This window comes from Betta splendens, chromosome 11, assembly GCF_900634795.4.
Source record: "Betta splendens chromosome 11, fBetSpl5.4, whole genome shotgun sequence".
NCBI classification, from domain to species: domain Eukaryota; kingdom Metazoa; phylum Chordata; class Actinopteri; order Anabantiformes; family Osphronemidae; genus Betta; species Betta splendens.
In genome coordinates this window covers 6,642,869-6,659,192 of record NC_040891.2, presented here as the reverse complement: position 1 = coordinate 6,659,192, position 16,324 = coordinate 6,642,869, and the positions used below count along the sequence as shown (strand labels likewise).

General features: G+C 40.8%; 1 protein-coding gene across 7 annotated transcripts in view; it reads right to left on the bottom strand.

The window, feature by feature from the left end:
• The window catches only part of col9a2 (procollagen, type IX, alpha 2), an 86,991-nt gene extending 71,036 nt beyond the window's left edge, over positions 1–15,955 (bottom strand). For 2 of the 7 annotated variants that reach the window (XM_029167156.3, XM_029167158.3), the window contains exons 1-2: positions 15,639–15,942; positions 12,847–13,005 (exon numbers count right to left, since the gene is read on the bottom strand). In XM_029167156.3, the coding sequence (XP_029022989.1) occupies positions 12,847–12,858 (12 nt within the window). In that variant the 5' untranslated portion in view covers positions 12,859–13,005; positions 15,639–15,942. Of the gene's footprint in view, positions 1–12,846; positions 13,006–14,891; positions 15,076–15,638 lie in introns of all 7 variants that reach the window. The other 5 variants (XM_029167157.3, XM_029167159.3, XM_055513046.1 and 2 more) reach the window with 4 other exon arrangements.
• Between the last annotated feature and the right edge of the window lie 369 nt (positions 15,956–16,324).

Genomic DNA, 16,324 nt, shown 5'->3' with positions numbered 1-16,324 from the left:
ACTAAAACTGTCCACACTTCTTGATCAATAGACCGACTTCACTAAACTTTGGGTTTCACTATGGGAATTGGATCCAATAATCTGGGTAAAATGCATCAACTTTGAGCATTTTGTTATGGGACAAGTAGAACATGTATTGTTTGCTAGACTCAGACAGACACGTCAACATCCCACTTGTTTAAAACTTTCAACAGGTGCCTTTCACAAAAAATAACACTGTGCAAGAACTGTGCAGCTGTTCAGTAATTAGATAGTTTGGGCTTGTCTGCTTCCTTTGTGTTGCTTTACAATTTGCACTGTTATTGCAAAGCAATAAATATGTTGCATCTGGGGCTTGTGGTACATTTGAGGAGGCGTAGTCATTTTCTAAAGTTTGGCTTGTGGTTTAAATCATCATAAAAATCATTGATGTTCTGAGTAAACTTTACCATCCCCAAGAGAGACCTGCTTTACACAAAGCCCGTTTTGACACTGAGCAGTGATAGATCCTTCTAAAACATCTTCAGAGTTATCGTTTAGTGAATTACCTCAATTTGTACTGTGGAGCTGAATTGCCCTTGTAAAAGTGTCATTTTGTTTATTATATCCACCAAGAACATCTTTGATTAAAAGATAAGGCCAGAGTGAAAGATAACAAAACCAAGACGTAAATGAATGAGAAACATGACTGTCAAAGGCACTCTCCATTTTTTTGGTGAAGATTTCCATTTTCCAACCATATTTTTGATTCCGAAAGTAAAACATTTCACTTTGAGATTTTAGACGAGTCATTTTAAGAACTGCTCCAATATATTCTCCTTTGTCTCTCATCTGTCATCCTTACTTTACCTGACTCCATCTCCCTCCTTCACCTTTGTTTTCTAATACTTTTGTCGGGAAAATGATGAGTCGAGGCAACAAATAACAGGAGGGACAGTCACCCATCTGTTGGCTGATACATTATTGATCCCCAGCCTCCATCAGGGTGAAAAGTAAAGGTTTGTGCAGGTGGGGTTGCACATACCATACACAATGATTACTTAATTTAACGTGCAACACATTTAGATAATTATTATCTGCCATGTCTCCTACACATAATTCTGCCTAATAGGCTGTTTCAGTTGATGTGATCGTGGCACTGCAATCTTGTGAGGTTACAATTGAAGAAACATTTGCAGATGACGACTGTGAATGGTGGGTAATTTTATGATGAAATGCCTACAAAAGATGACATGATGTGCCATTAACGCTGAGGGCAATCTAGACAGCAGATTAATTACAGGGCATCCATGACTGGACCACAACAGGCTATAAATAACCCCATCCTGTCTATTACTGATGAGTCCATAAACACAGAGCTGAAGGCAGGCTGAGAGAAGTGAGGAAACAGGAGAGCCATCCAATATTTACATTTTTTAAATAATCTAGCCTTCTGATTATTTATTTGAAAACTTGGAAGTTATAGAATTTAAAACCAACAGCCTTTGAAGGAGGAAGCAGCTGCCACAGCTTTGTGATTGCTGTAGGCTAGAAAAAGGCGCCCGGCTGCCAGGGCGGCTTGCTTTGTAGCGACCAGTGATGTTTGAGTGAATCAGCTACACAGAACGAACTGGCCACAATAATGAACATGGAAAACTATCCTCAGATTCTTGTTTTACTTTTAGAAAGAAGTTAATGGATCCCTGAGACATTTTATTTATTTCGAATTTCTTTTAGCTGCTCTCAGCTTTTTTCACTCTGTTTTTTGTCACAGTATTCCCTTGCAGGTCCCTCTTCAACACATCCATGAACCTCTTTGTCCTTTCTTACACCTCTCTCCTTGACATTTTTCTCTCAGTTTACTCTGTATTCCTCCTCTGCACAGGCTCTAAACCATCAGCTCCACCTGTGTCACTTTGAGAGGGTCCAAATCCCAGCGTTTTCCTCACTTTTTTTCTCCTACCGTCTCAGAGTGCTTCACAACATAAAAAGACTTTTGTTCGTTTAAATGAAACTCAAGTTCATTTCCTCTCACCGAGATTTGTTCGGTCTTGTGACAACAAAGTAATCACACTTGGGTATGCCGCAATGCATTTTTGTACACAGTGAAAGAAACTAAAAGAAGTTTACAAGCTCATCAGCTGTTTCCAACCTTTACCCACTGCAGCTGTCCCACTCCACCACTTTCTTTCTCATTCACACACATATTTCCTTGCTGCTATTGCTTTCCTCGTGTTCTCAGTGCATACCTCCATCATTCCAGGCTCGTTCCATCCAGTCCGTGGAGAATCCTGTCTGATCTCATCTGCCAACCTGTCCACATACTGTACATATCCTGAACAACCCTCACATACTTCTTCAAAACTCCTGACTCCCTCATACATCACCACAACTTACTGTATGTCTCTTATGTCTTGGCAACCTGTTATACTCTTATTCGAATGCTGTACTTCTTCATCAACATTTTTAAAGTGTGTAACCGCATTACACACTCCTTGTCACAAAAAAACACTACCTCTCCTACACTTTGAGCCAACAGCCATTTGGTTCTTCACTCCATAGCTTTTCACACATGCGTTACAATCCACCTCACTTCCTGATTCTCTATCTCTGCTTCTACATTTATATTTACTTTGCTGCACATCTCTTTGGACTCCTGTCTACCTCCCTTATCTTCTTCTTTCTCCTAATTCTTTCTGGCATGTTCATCAGGCATAATATAAACGTCTTTTGTCTTGAAGTTAAGTCATGGCATCTGGATTTAGATTTGCACATTTACAAGCCTTTCTGCAGCCTTTCCAAGTCTGATGAAACATTTCAACCTAGAAAAATGTCCATATCCCCCTAATATTATCCTGTACTGTACTGTACCTCCTCAACTACCAAGTCTCTTTATCTCCCTTTCTCGGTCCAGATGATTCACTTTAAAAAGGTGCTCGTTCATCCAAGTCATGTTTATCCCAAAGTCCTGTTCCTTGACACCTGTACTTGCTTTGCTTAAAGATGCTTGACCATAATTAAATGGCTTAACCAAACTGACTGATCTGACTGGCAGCAGATTTATATACCCTGTTGAGTCCTTAAGTGGAAGCTAAAGTATTCAAACAACCCTCTCTAAATAGAGTATAAGGGCATGCACGAATTGTTATGTTCAGACAGTCTTAACGATGCTCATGAAAGTCAGGTGAAACAACAACAACAACCTACTCAGGGGTGACCATTTACGTGCTAATGACCTGGACACTGGAAGTTGTTTATAGGTTTTTACACCTGCTTCTCAAGCCAGTCAGAACTAATAAAAGGTTTTTGGATTAAAAGGTGAAAATGCCAGTTGTCAATGAACAGCACCTCTGGGGTGCTGTTCATAAGTCATCTTTCCTCTTAAATAATGTATATTCCCCACTGTCATCTGCCCTTCTAAATTCCTCTTATTGGCCAAACCGCCTCAACATCATCTTTGTTCCCTTCACCAAGAAGTTAATTGATGTATGTTCCATCACCACACACTCCACACTTCCTGATGTAATCCTCCCTTGTTATTCAGGCTTGAAATCAAGGAAACAATACTGTAGGTCAACAATTCTTTCTATGTTATAATTTAGATTTCAAAATTGCATCGTTGTGTGATGAAATACATTTGGTATTGACCGGCATCCAAAAATCACTAGGTGTTAAGCACCGATGGGGGTGGGGGGTGGGGGGGGGTGGGGGGGGGGGGGGGGGGGGGGTAGTAGCAGGTAGTATTTCAGTTTTATCTTGCTGTGATCACAGTAAGAACAAAGTGGCATGGGGTTCAGATGAAAACATCGCCTTAAACATAAACATGTTTATGTTTAGTCAGTTATTCAAAGTGGTAGTGTTTATGTGTAAATAGATAAAAACAGGAATGAAACATACATTTTCTACTGTATCTCAAGTGTATGGCATTATGGCTGCTAATAAGAAACACAACACCTACAGTTTTATTATGTCCAGACCAATATCCTTATCCTTTCTTCTAAAAGACCCTTTAGTCTATTCTACAGAGGCATACAGTAATTGGAATACACCACCAGGCCAGATCTAAGTCTACAGAGACTCAACTAACTGAGGTAATTCTAACCTTAGTGATAAGGGTGAGAGAGGAAATCTCATCATTGTATCCCTTAACCAATGTACATCAGAGAAGATTTAGAATCACTGACCAACTGCAGTGTGACAACTTTGTAAAAACAGTAAAGGATCAATGTGTACTTAGGATCAACATCTGGCTGACATATGGATGGATCCTGGTGGATCCTACTACCGACTGGATTAGATATTCTACAAACAACAACTGCCCACATGTAAAATTCCTTTTCTATCTCTCTTGACAAGCGGAGGACAGAGGTGTGTGCCATTCCAATCCTTCAATTACACACCTTGAAATGATTACTCATGAATCGCACGCACCCACTCTATCGCTCTCGCTCTCTCACCTTTCCACTGATTGTTGTAATGGAACTCTGTAAATAGGGCCATTTCGAGTTGAACAAGCCTCAGGATGAATTACACTATATAGGCTCCACAAGTCAAGACAGGGGTGTAATGGATTTTTCCTATTTCTATTTTTTTCGTTTTCCTGTCTCCCTGCAATGTTGTAGTCTGCCAACCAATGCATGTAGTGTATGAAGTGGCTAGTTGAGGGGCACGGACAAAGAATTAGATTTAAAAAAAAAAAGAGGCCTATTGGTTTGAAGGCTAATAAACTCAGTGTTTCTATTGGGCAAAGGAGAGATAACTTTGTCCTTGGCTTGCTCATAACCTCATCAGAAGCGCTCAATGCATCACAGAGTGCCATAACTCATGGCGGGGGCAGCTGTGATACAGTTAAAAATACCCTTGGAGCAGAGAAGGGAGCTAAATCTCAAGTGCAACTGAGTAAAGAAAACATGTTCACAGTACATATACAATGCCATTTTTTTCTCAAATGATTTCTCATGTAATATGATTTGTTCCAATTTATAAAAAAAACATGGGCGTGAACAAATCTCCCTGCTGTACAGGAATGTAAAACGAAAGCCAGATATGAAACAGAAATGTGTATTATTGTTGCAGTTTACATATAAAGTGCATTTCTCAAGGTGGACATCAATACCAACAATAAAGATATTACCTTATGCAAGTCATTCCCAAATATTAGATTCACAGAAATGTCACTGACACACAGTAATCATGACCTTGACCAAAATGGCAATTGGCAAAAAGTACAATTGGCCTCATATGGGAGATGAACAGTTTGCAATTTAACCTCAATCAAATTGTCATTCTGTGACATAATTAAAAAGCACACCAATAAAAAAGAAGTGTGTCCCAGGGTTCCCATATTTACTTTACACACAATTAGACAGATGCAGGCAAAAGCTAAGTATTCCTTGGGATGACTTTCCAGCTTAACTTGTCTCAGAAAAACTCAGTAGGGGCTGAGCTTCTAGTTGAGGATGAGAACTGTGCAGCAAACAGACTTACATTGTGAATTAACAGGATTAGGTGTTTTAAGAGGATTGTCAGGTAAACCTGAACCTACCTGCCTAAAGACCAAGTCTGACTCTGAGCTACTTTCAAATACTTTGAAGTCTCTTACTATCTCGTATCCTACTATCCATGACTGGCATATCAGAACACAGCTTTTCTAACACCGCTACACGGCTACAGTACTGTCATCTGGCATGCACCAATATCCTGCACATGCTAACACACACAAGTGAATGTATGCACCTGCACAGTCATACATACACAGATCAAAGACATGCAAACCCAGGTTATTAAAAAAGTGGACTGGTTGGTGACAGGGGCACAGTAAGTAGTGTTCCAGTCTTGCAGCAGGTGGTACACCTATCAAAACATACTTTTGTTCCCTCTGCACTTAAATCTACTTATATATTAATAATACCTTACCCAACAGACAGAACTACCTTCAACTAGCTTAAAACACCATAAAATGATCAAAATGTTAAATGATCAAGAAGCCTTACAGGAAGAAGGACTGGGTTCGATTCCTGGGGTCGACCACTCTACCACAGTCCAAAGACAATTATAGACTGCCTGCACAGTAGGTGTGACTGTGAATGGTTGACTGTTTAAGTGCGCCTTACGATCGATTGATTAGGATTAAGTTTTGTTGCTGCAAGTGTGTGTGTGTGGAGGTGGGGTGGGGGGGGGGGGTTGCTTCCCAGTTGCCAACAAGCTCCTAAAATATGTTTCTGTGAGGACAAGATGTCACAGTGGAGGCACAGTCTCAAGCTCACAGAGTGAAACTGCAATTCTGAGTAGAGTCAGAATAAATATTTACACATATACTGTAGGAGCATGTCAAATAGCAGACTAAAGGTGAACTAGATGTGTGAGTAGTCAAATAAAATCATTGATTATCATTTGTTTTGTATAGAACTAATACCTTCTCCCGAACCACCTACAGTCAGCTACTGTAAGGGCAGCCACCAGGTCAATCTTAACACTGCGTTTTGTTTTAAAATTGGGTCATTCACATGTAGCAAAACTAAATTACAGCAAGATTATTTCCAAGACTGAATAGTGTAGAAAAACATGTCTCAAATGTCATCCAAACAGCTTTGAACCCAGCAGTACACACTCCTGTAGTTGCTATGGAGGCACATCCTGACTTCTCTAAAACTAGGCCTGCGAAACTTTGAATTTTACATATGCTGAAGGTCTATCATCTCAGGAAAATCACCACTTGACTGGTACATTATTAGTGACTATTCCTCTGTAGTATACCTAACACCTGATTATAAAAGACCAATCAGGGAGCAGTGGAGTTCCTCTATGAAATTAAGAGGAAGGCAGAGTGTCTATAACAACTTTATGTTGACTGCAGGGAACATTTAAAATGACGGCTTCAAAAGAGTCACATATGTTAAGGTAATTAATTTACTATAATACTGCAAATGATATTCTTTTCACCTCACAGCAGGCCTCATACAGAATTCTCTTTTCATCCTTAAGGCTCACATTTCTCTGTTCTAGTTGGCTATTTTGCAGAACATTGTACATATGGGTGCTTACTTACCAGCTGTGTGGTCAGATGATGAAATGACAATGCTCACATACTATATAGTGTAGGTGTTTCTCTAAGAACAAGAAATTAAAAAAAACATTAACGAAAGTTCTCTTAAGGTGACAAAAAGTTTGAAGAGAAAGGAAAGACCTTGGTCTGTGCTTGCAGCTGAGAGGTGCACAAGCCAGCAGAAACATTTACAACATTAAAGCTCATTAAGGTTCTATAGTTATCCAATTAAAATGAATGATAGCTCGCGGAAAAGCTGTGGACACCATTCTAAGCTCTGTAAATGCACTTTATATTCTCAGATTCTCACTTCTCAAATTTAATTTGGATGGTACTAAGACAAATGCACAAAAAATAACTCCCAGAGGATCTCACAAAGCAAGGAGTTCCACTGTGGTGCCACAGTCAAACTGCAAGGCACAAAGACAGAGTAGCTCTGCCCAGAAGATTAAACAAATACTTAAAACACAAAAACAGGTTACATACATACATACAGTAAATACGATCTTGTGATTCATTAAAAATGAAATGGGAAGGTGAAATGTCTTGGAGAGTTTTTCTATGCTCCGTTTTGAATTAGAACTGAACTCTGACCACTCTAGGAAATGTAGATTGGCAAAGTTTCCTGCCTCTAGGCATCTCTGACTTTGACCTAAAGTTTCCCAACAGTTCTCCACATCTCATGAGCAACAATAAATGTTAGCCAACATGATGGTCTGTACTAATTCAATAAAAATGGTCACCTTGCCTGGGTTTTCAAACACTATTGTGGAGCTCACCATCTGGCTGATCTATGTAATTTTCATTGCCTGAGGAGTAGGGGAGACTTGAAAGTAATCCACAGAATGTGATTTCCCTTGGAGCTGCTGTCTCGTAGGTGCAGATCATTTCAGAGCAAAAAGAAAACACAACATCTTAACTAAGACTAAAGCAAAGCTTCCCTCAAGGGAACTGCCCAAGGCTTGACCCCATGAAAGCAGGGGGAGGGATGCTGTGGTCGGGGGCTTGAGAAACGTACTGTAGATCTGACCAACAACTCGAAGAAGAGAGTAACTATCAAAAAATGTTTTTTTATTGACATATAACTTAACTTACATGTCTTGTTATGATTGAAACTGTTTTGAAGCACTTTGTATCATAAGCATGTACAGCCCCCCCAATCAGGGAAAGCTGGGCCTCCTCTAAGCCTGTTCAACTTGTACCAGCTATGCATCAATATTTAAAGCATTAGAACCTCTCTGAAACATCCTGTTTTAGCACCAAGTGCAAAATTACAACTCCACTACTATTTCTGCTCCACTCTCTGGTAGCAGAGCAGAGACCAGGTATCAACCCAGGTTTCTCCTAAGAGAAGAGTAGATCCATTATGTCTGTAACATGTCTTAACATTTTGTTTCATTGTAAGCAAGACTAGTTTACTTTATCCTTCTATTGTATTGTCAGATGATACAGTAACAGTACAGTACAGATGGCACAATAACTACACTAGAGTGTACTAACTGCACACTCAGAAATAAAGGGTTGTTATTTATTTTTAGAAGGAGCTTCTGAAAAAGAAACACTGCAACTCAACTGCTAACAGTCACTGAGAATGTGTGTCTCCTTTATGAGTAGCAACATTTTTGCTCACTGCAAACCTTATTTTGGTACTGCATGTTGTATAAACCGCTGTGGTTTTATCAAGAACATCCACATCCTTTCTCTTTAATACAAAATACTACCAAACCTTGGAGTTACTGTAGCTATTTGGCATTTAATGTGGAAGCATCTCTCATGCCTTTTGTTTTTCCCAGTAGTTGGGTTCAGGATCTAGCAGTTGCTTTGTGATTAGATGCTGACAGGAGATAGTGAACCACACACACACATGCATACAAACACACACCAGAGGGATAGAAACTGGAAAAATAACAAGAAACTTGGACAAGATAGCTTTTTGACATGTCCTACTGTTGTTTTTATCTTTATTGTGGTACATTATTTGAAGTACACAAACTATCTGGTTGTCAGACAGAAGCTGGAGCTTAATGACTTTGCTTGCATGAAGGCAGCAGTCATGGCAAATAAAGGTCCAACCAACATATTACTCCCTTAACCTAATTACTTGGTGAAGATTGTCCAATAAAATATAAAGTAATGAAAATTTAAATAGGGTCATCAGGTGGTTGTTTTCTACTGTACCATGTCAGCAGCTGAAGACAGACGTGCCTTTAGCAGAGTTTACACTGTCTAGTTAATGAATTAGCTCTGCATTTAATGTAAAATGTTATGTGCTGGGTCAATAATCACGTCAATTACAATTACAGTTGTTTTATAATACAAAGATAAACTACATGTAATGCCTACTTGACTAAGCCTAAATATGCCAGGGGAGATTTTTTTTTTAATGAAAAAAGAAAAAAACTCCAGACAAGACCTGTCTGCCAAGTCTACTGGTAAGTTCTCCTCCAACTTCCAAAACATTGCATTTGTTTTCTACACACTCTTGAAATGTCATGTCTGTGCATCATTCCAGCAACAGAGGTCATAGGTCAAATTAGCATATAGCATGTTAAATCAGCTTTACCTCAGCAACCACCTTGCGCGTTTTATTCAAATTGTCATGTAAAAAGAAAGGAACAGTGTGATGATGAAGGCGGTGTCAGTCTCCCAGCAAACCGTGTCGACTACCTATTCAGGGTGCAAAACCAATGATCCATTAAAACAATCAGAGGCTCTCATTATCTGCAATAATCTTATTACTTAATTAACACCTCAGCGCCAGAATGCAGCAACACATAAACTAATGGAATAACAAAACATTTGCCAAGAGCATTTCAAAAGCAGAAATCTGCAAATTCAGCTGCAGAACAGGCTGAAATGAACTTCCACATTAAATTCAACAAAAGTAGTCCAACAAGCAATTATTAAAGATATGTTAGTAACAGTATCAGTCAGCCAGTCCAGTGTAAGGCTAAAACCAATACGGTGTCTGAAGTACCAGGAACTTACTATTTGTGCAAGACCCTGAACATGCACCTTAGTTTTACATACAGTGAAATATTATGCAACGAACTTTCAACAAAGACCAACATTTTAGGTTCAATTATACCTAAAATATTTTACGTTTAATTTGCAGGGGTCGCAGACAATATTTTATTCAACACATGTAGATATATTTTGTGATGCAGACTCCCTTGACACCTTATTAGGTACACCTATATAATCTAATACTGTTCAGTCCAGTTTGTAGAATATTCCTTTCCCCTCAAGGTTGTTATTGGAAACCACTTGAAGCTCCTCAACATATAATGTATTTTAGCTGCAACCTAAATAATGAACTTAAGGTTAAATAAATACCAGGTTTGAAATATTATTGGCAACATTTGTTTAAACAGCCTATATTTTTGATTACAACTTAGTTTTTTTTTAACTTCTCCTTGAACAGAAGTGTCCCAAAGGGACCAATTACCCCCCATGCACACACAGGCAGTCATCGGATAGTTGAGTTTATCCTTGGGTTAAGAAGTAGAAGGGGAAAAAGACAGATTAAAGGACAAATACTCCTTGCCATCATAAGGACAACATTATTAGTCAAAGGAAGACTGGTGGGAATCACGCACTGCTGAGTGTTATATCTTCCCCTTCTGTCTGTGGCCTTATCTCTCGGTATCTCACTTCTGCCCCAGCCACTCTTTAAAGAAAAGTTACCTCACAGCAAAAGAGGATTCAAGGAAAACATCATTGGTCCTAGTTGTAAGTGTGAAGCTGCATGTCATGGATAGAAAAGAGTGTGACGTCATAATAAAAGCATTAGTGGAGAGGTAAGGGTGGCTAGAAAGGGGTAGAATACTGTATACTGTAATGTCAAGAGATAAGGCCAGGAGTGAAAGAACAATTCTGTGCACCTCTTATGCTCATAAATTTGATATATTTGCCTTCATGTCATTTTCCTTATTGCATCCCCATTTAATCCTTAGTTCCTTTCCTTTTCTCCTTCCTTACTGCATTTTTCTCAACAGACAAGCTGTCCTTTGGTACATCAACTTCAGCTTCCTCCATCACTTCTCCCCAAATAACAGCAGGCAAGATAAATACACCGTGTGCCAAGGAAAGAACAAATAGGCAGGAGATTATATTCCCATTAAAATCTTGGCTGCTCTTATTGTTATTGACATGGAGGAGATTCTTGATGCTGCGGGGGCAAACAGTGGAACTTGTTCTTGAATATGCACACAGAAACCTATCTGTGAGGACACTCATTGACTTATTGTATTGCATTCCTCAAATCCTTCCCTTAACCATAACTAAATGGCACTAAACACAATCCTAACATTAAGCCTAGTCTCAAGCCTCAAATGGCTGAATTCTCACTCTGTTCAAAAAACATTTTTTTTGTTGTTTGCTATCTTAGTAAGTACAGGAACCCCTGCATGCACAGGCTATTAGAGATGTTGTTAGCTGTAGCAGTGGCAGCACACATGCACCTATTAACAAGGTCTGTTGCTGGCTCTGCTGGGATCCTGACAGCACTGCTTCCCCCTTGTGCTGCTATGAAAGTATATCAAAGCCCTGAAGCCCCCCTTTGGATCAAATAGAGCCAAGCTGTGTTGCAGAGGCAGCTGTGTGTACATATGCACACTGAGACTGTGCAATGTAAGTAAATACGCCCAGCAGGCGCACACACTAAAACCTGCAGCAAGGACAAAAAATACTAAATTGCACGTGAAGTATTTACAAGCACCAACACAGACCATCACAGCCAGCAGAATTCACCATGAAATGGAATGGATGGGCTCCTGTTCCCCTCATTGGTCTCACAGTGTGTGCATGTATGTGAATGAATGTGGAGCGTGCTTGTGCCTGTGCCTGTGCCTGTGCGAGATTCAAGGCAGTCTGTCTTCCTCATTTCGTGTGCATGATGCTGTGAAAATGATAATGGGAAAGTGGACTGAAACATAAAACAAGTATTTTAAAAATAGCTCTGTGAACCAGTGTCACAAAAAGCAGAAAACACATGAGAACACACAAGTTCAGCACCGCGGTCACTTTCTGATTTCTGATTCTGATTTGTGCCTCTGTGATACACACAGACTGTTGCAAAGTCTCTAACCAGCTGGACAGGCAAAAGAAATCTGTTAAACCTAACGGTACAGCTCAGTAAGCCATCCAAACCGCACAATGCCAATTATGGCCTGATAATTTTTTACTGTTAGCCAAATAAAACTTCATCTGCTCCCTCTGTCCTACTGTAACGTTTATATTCACAATTAAAGCAGTAACATCTGGTGGTTATTATAGATGTTTCAGCAATCAGCTTTTAGCATGGTGCAAAACAAGTATAAATAAATACATTCATTAACCATGATAAATTAACTTCACCTCTAAACATGTGGGCTCAGCTAAAAACGCTAAGTTGCGATTTAGGAAGGACTTTTGGGGACAACTTCAACACATCAGGTTTTTATGAATGACGTTGAAAACCTTTATGTATCTGCTATGATGTCTTCAAAGCAAAATTACATGCTGTAGGAGTCATTGGAAACCAAAAGCATCAACACAGACTCAAAATCACACTGGAAGGCAAAGTAAAACTGCTGACTACACCACAAAGGTCTGAACAACCCTCCCAAGACCTGGTTATGCCTATTACTGTACATGTGCTTGGGGTGAATTTGCGCTCATGTGTGAGGAAAATGGGCACCAGTGGTGCGCCTGATTGGTGAGTGTCAGTCAAATTGCACTTAGCTAGGCTTTGAGCACAGGTCACATTAGAGGACATCAGACCCCTATGGTCTCTTTCTGAGGTTAGCCAGAAACATACACAGCAGTAATGAAAATCAGTTTGCTCTTGCAGTGCTCTTTACCTCCTTCCTCATGCAGCGAATGCGGTCCTGATGCTGTAATGTTGACTCCTGGCATCTCCTCTATACACTCGAGGATGTCTATCTTGGAGTATTGTCTCCTACAAGCAGCAGAGCCAAGACACAAAGCGTTGGTCTGTCATGTAAACGACTGATGCAGGACTGTAAAATAAGAACAAAACGGTGCTTAGGGGTCTACTTAAAACAGAAAACCTCAATGATTTGACCTTCAACTGTCTTTGAAAGTTCTATTTGTGTTGATGCATAAACATCTTTGGTATGTGTGTCCGTTGTGTGTCTACTAATCAGCAATGACTAAGCCCGACTGAATGAAATATTGATTGGACATGTTCCACATCACCAGGAAAGTGTTCAGCCAGGCAACAGGGACCCGCGGATGTGTCTTCCATGTGAAAAAGACTGAGCATATCGCACTTGCAACTCTGTCTCATTTAGGCGGTTCTTAAGGCCCCATCAGCGCTGGTTTTTATCTCTGTCTTATCACAGCAGACAGGGACACCACACAGTCACATTCCTTGTTTGTCTACACAGTGTTTGTCTGCTGGGATAAGCTACATGTTTACAGCTGGCTGTTGTTGTTTTTTTTCTACTTTGAAGCTGCAGATGGGAGCTGTGGAACAGAGGTCATAGTACTTCACTGTGGTGTTGAATTAATACAGTATTATGTGCCTGGTGAGTCAGTAATCAGTAATCTAACAAATCCACTAACCTAAAGGCAATTCAACTCAATGAAGATAGCTGTGCTCGTATTCCATGCAGTGTTCTTTATATATTTAGACAACGATTCATGGGATCAACCGCAAAGGTATGTGCTTCTTTATCTTTCACAGACTTCGTGGCAGAGACGGTGTCCATCTGCCCGGGTGAAACACTGACTTCTAGCCTCATGGTCTCCACTGAAAGATAACCAGGCATAGCTCTCAACACTCCCAGACAGACCCTTATCCTTCTGGCATAATGTCCTTGCGGTGAGGGTACTGCAAAGAGATGAATTGCCCCAACCTATCCCTGCACACTGGGGTCCCTCGCTGAGAGATTGCGCGCCTGATACTGTCCTCCATCTCTCTGCCTGTGACAACCAAACCCCTGCCACCCCTGCTCACCTCCTTCCACCAAACCCTTCAGATCGATGCAGCTCACTGATGCGCCGTCCATCAAATCCACGGCCCAGGCAATACACCTCCTGCCCATAAGGAGTGATAGGAGCCAGCAAACACACATACACACACCTAGGCCCGCTCCTAAAACGGATCACTCAATCTGGTGCCAAACAAAGAGTATTTTTTCTGTTTGCTGTGCCATCTTTCTCCATAGCTCTACGCTCCCTCTCTCTCACTCTCTTTCGCTACCCCCACATCCCTGACATGTCATGATCAAATGGGTGCTTTTTAAAGTTCACCGGTTGACCTGGACTGCAGGAGGTTGCAGCTCCATCACGTTCCCCCTTTGTTCCAACATTCATTCTTTTATCACTTCGTCCCTCCATCAATTCGCATCCTTTTCGCCATCAACAAACCCGACCATTTCTCTTCCACTCGGGACGGATAGTTTCCGTATCATTCACCTTTATGTGAACAATACCCCCACCACTGCGCCTCCCAATTCCTCACAACAGCGCTCCACGAGGTGCGATAACTAACTGGCTGAGAGGGTAATTGTGAAGTGGAAGCGTGTCCGCAAGCATGAAATGAAAGCATGGGTGATCCAAGAAAAGAAATCCATCTTGAACAGACGCCAAGAGGAAGATGAGCACCTTGATTTCACCACATAATCCTCAATCGCTCCACTTTTACCAGATAGCATTCCAAGATCCTGCACTTCAAGGGCTGGCAGACAAAATGCGTATCAACATTCTAGAGACAAAAGACTTCAATGTAACACACACACAGCATTTTATTATTCATCCCCTTCCAAACATTCAGATACACAACTAGGAGCCATGAGTAGAGAAACTCCCACAAGTTCAAAAAACTCCCCATATCAGTGAAACCTTTTTTACTAATTCATCGCTTACTCATAGTTCTCACCGATGCGGGGCTGCGTTATTTACGCTGACAACGGATCCAATGAGTCATTGCGTGATGCTGCAATTAGTGATGGCAGCGAGAGTCAGTGCTGCATATGGCTGCGGTTAGAGGCCTTCGAGACGAATGTGGGTGGCCCCCGGCATATAGGAGGTGAAGTGATACACCGGTGCAAATGCAGGGCCCGCTGTGAGCAATAAAACAGATATTTACTGTAAATCTCCAGCAGCTAGGGGAGCGATAAACATCACAAACAATCGTCTGCTGCTTTAGCACTGCCTACGCATCTGCTCTCCTCCTGGGAGGGAGGAGAGAGAGCTCCAATCTATGGCTTCCTCCGCTTTGTACTGTAGATACTGTACATTATAGATCTGACTGGGGAAGATAGTTGATGGGCCGGCTGTTTGCAATGTTTATGTAGTTTTTAAATCAGCCTCCTTCTGTAGATTGTAAACATCAGGAGGGTGAATCCTGAGCCTGAACTGAAGGCAAACTCTCTCTAGTGGCTTCTGATATCACTTGATTATCATTTATCACCAAGTTGACACAGCCACCTACAGTGAGATGCAATCATCGGATTCATATTGGTGATGTCTTTACAGGAAGCCTAATGTTATTATTTCTAATGCTGAGACTCCATAGAGACTAAGGCAAATTAAACTTCTGGGAAAGTCGCATCACTCAATAACAAATGTAAGCAGAAAGTAAACAACCATTTAAACAGGGAAATAGTCCGTTTGCTTTACTTACCGGCAGCTGACCCCCTTTTTTTCGTGACCCAAACAGTTTCGCCGGCCACCTGGTGTACGGTGATTAGCTAGCTTGATACTGTAGCTAACTAACTAATTAAGCTAGCTAACGTTGTCCTTTCTGCGACCACCGTGCTGAAACAACGACGATTTCCCACAATTTAGAGTTGAAACGAGGATTTTCCACATTAAAAAGTCCTAGTCGTTTCTGAAGCCTAAGCTTTTACTCAATTGGCATCACGTTTCCCACCTGGTTTCACCTGCTCCAGCTTGTCTCCAGGCACGCAGTACCACGTTTCACCACACAGCGTAAGTGGCGCTGTTCACCACTTTACACACATGAAAAAAATTATAGTTATTATATTGCCTGTAGCTTAAATATACTATACACTGTATCAGAAACCTGTGGATGACCACTATAGCGTATTATTCTAAATTACATCACCTACAGCTATTGTAAGGACTTTTTAAAGGACATAGTTGAAATAAAACAGTGATAATTAGCTCCCTTGGTCCTCAAGGCCCACAGCCCTCTCTGTTTTCTAATTATTCCTCACCCGCCCCCAGTTGATTTCCTGGGTCAGGTGGGTTTAGTCAATCAGAAACTCAAAGATAACACTTTTGCTTTCCACCATATAACTTCTTCTGAGATAGTATCGCCAACCTTCTGATTGACTGAACATCCCT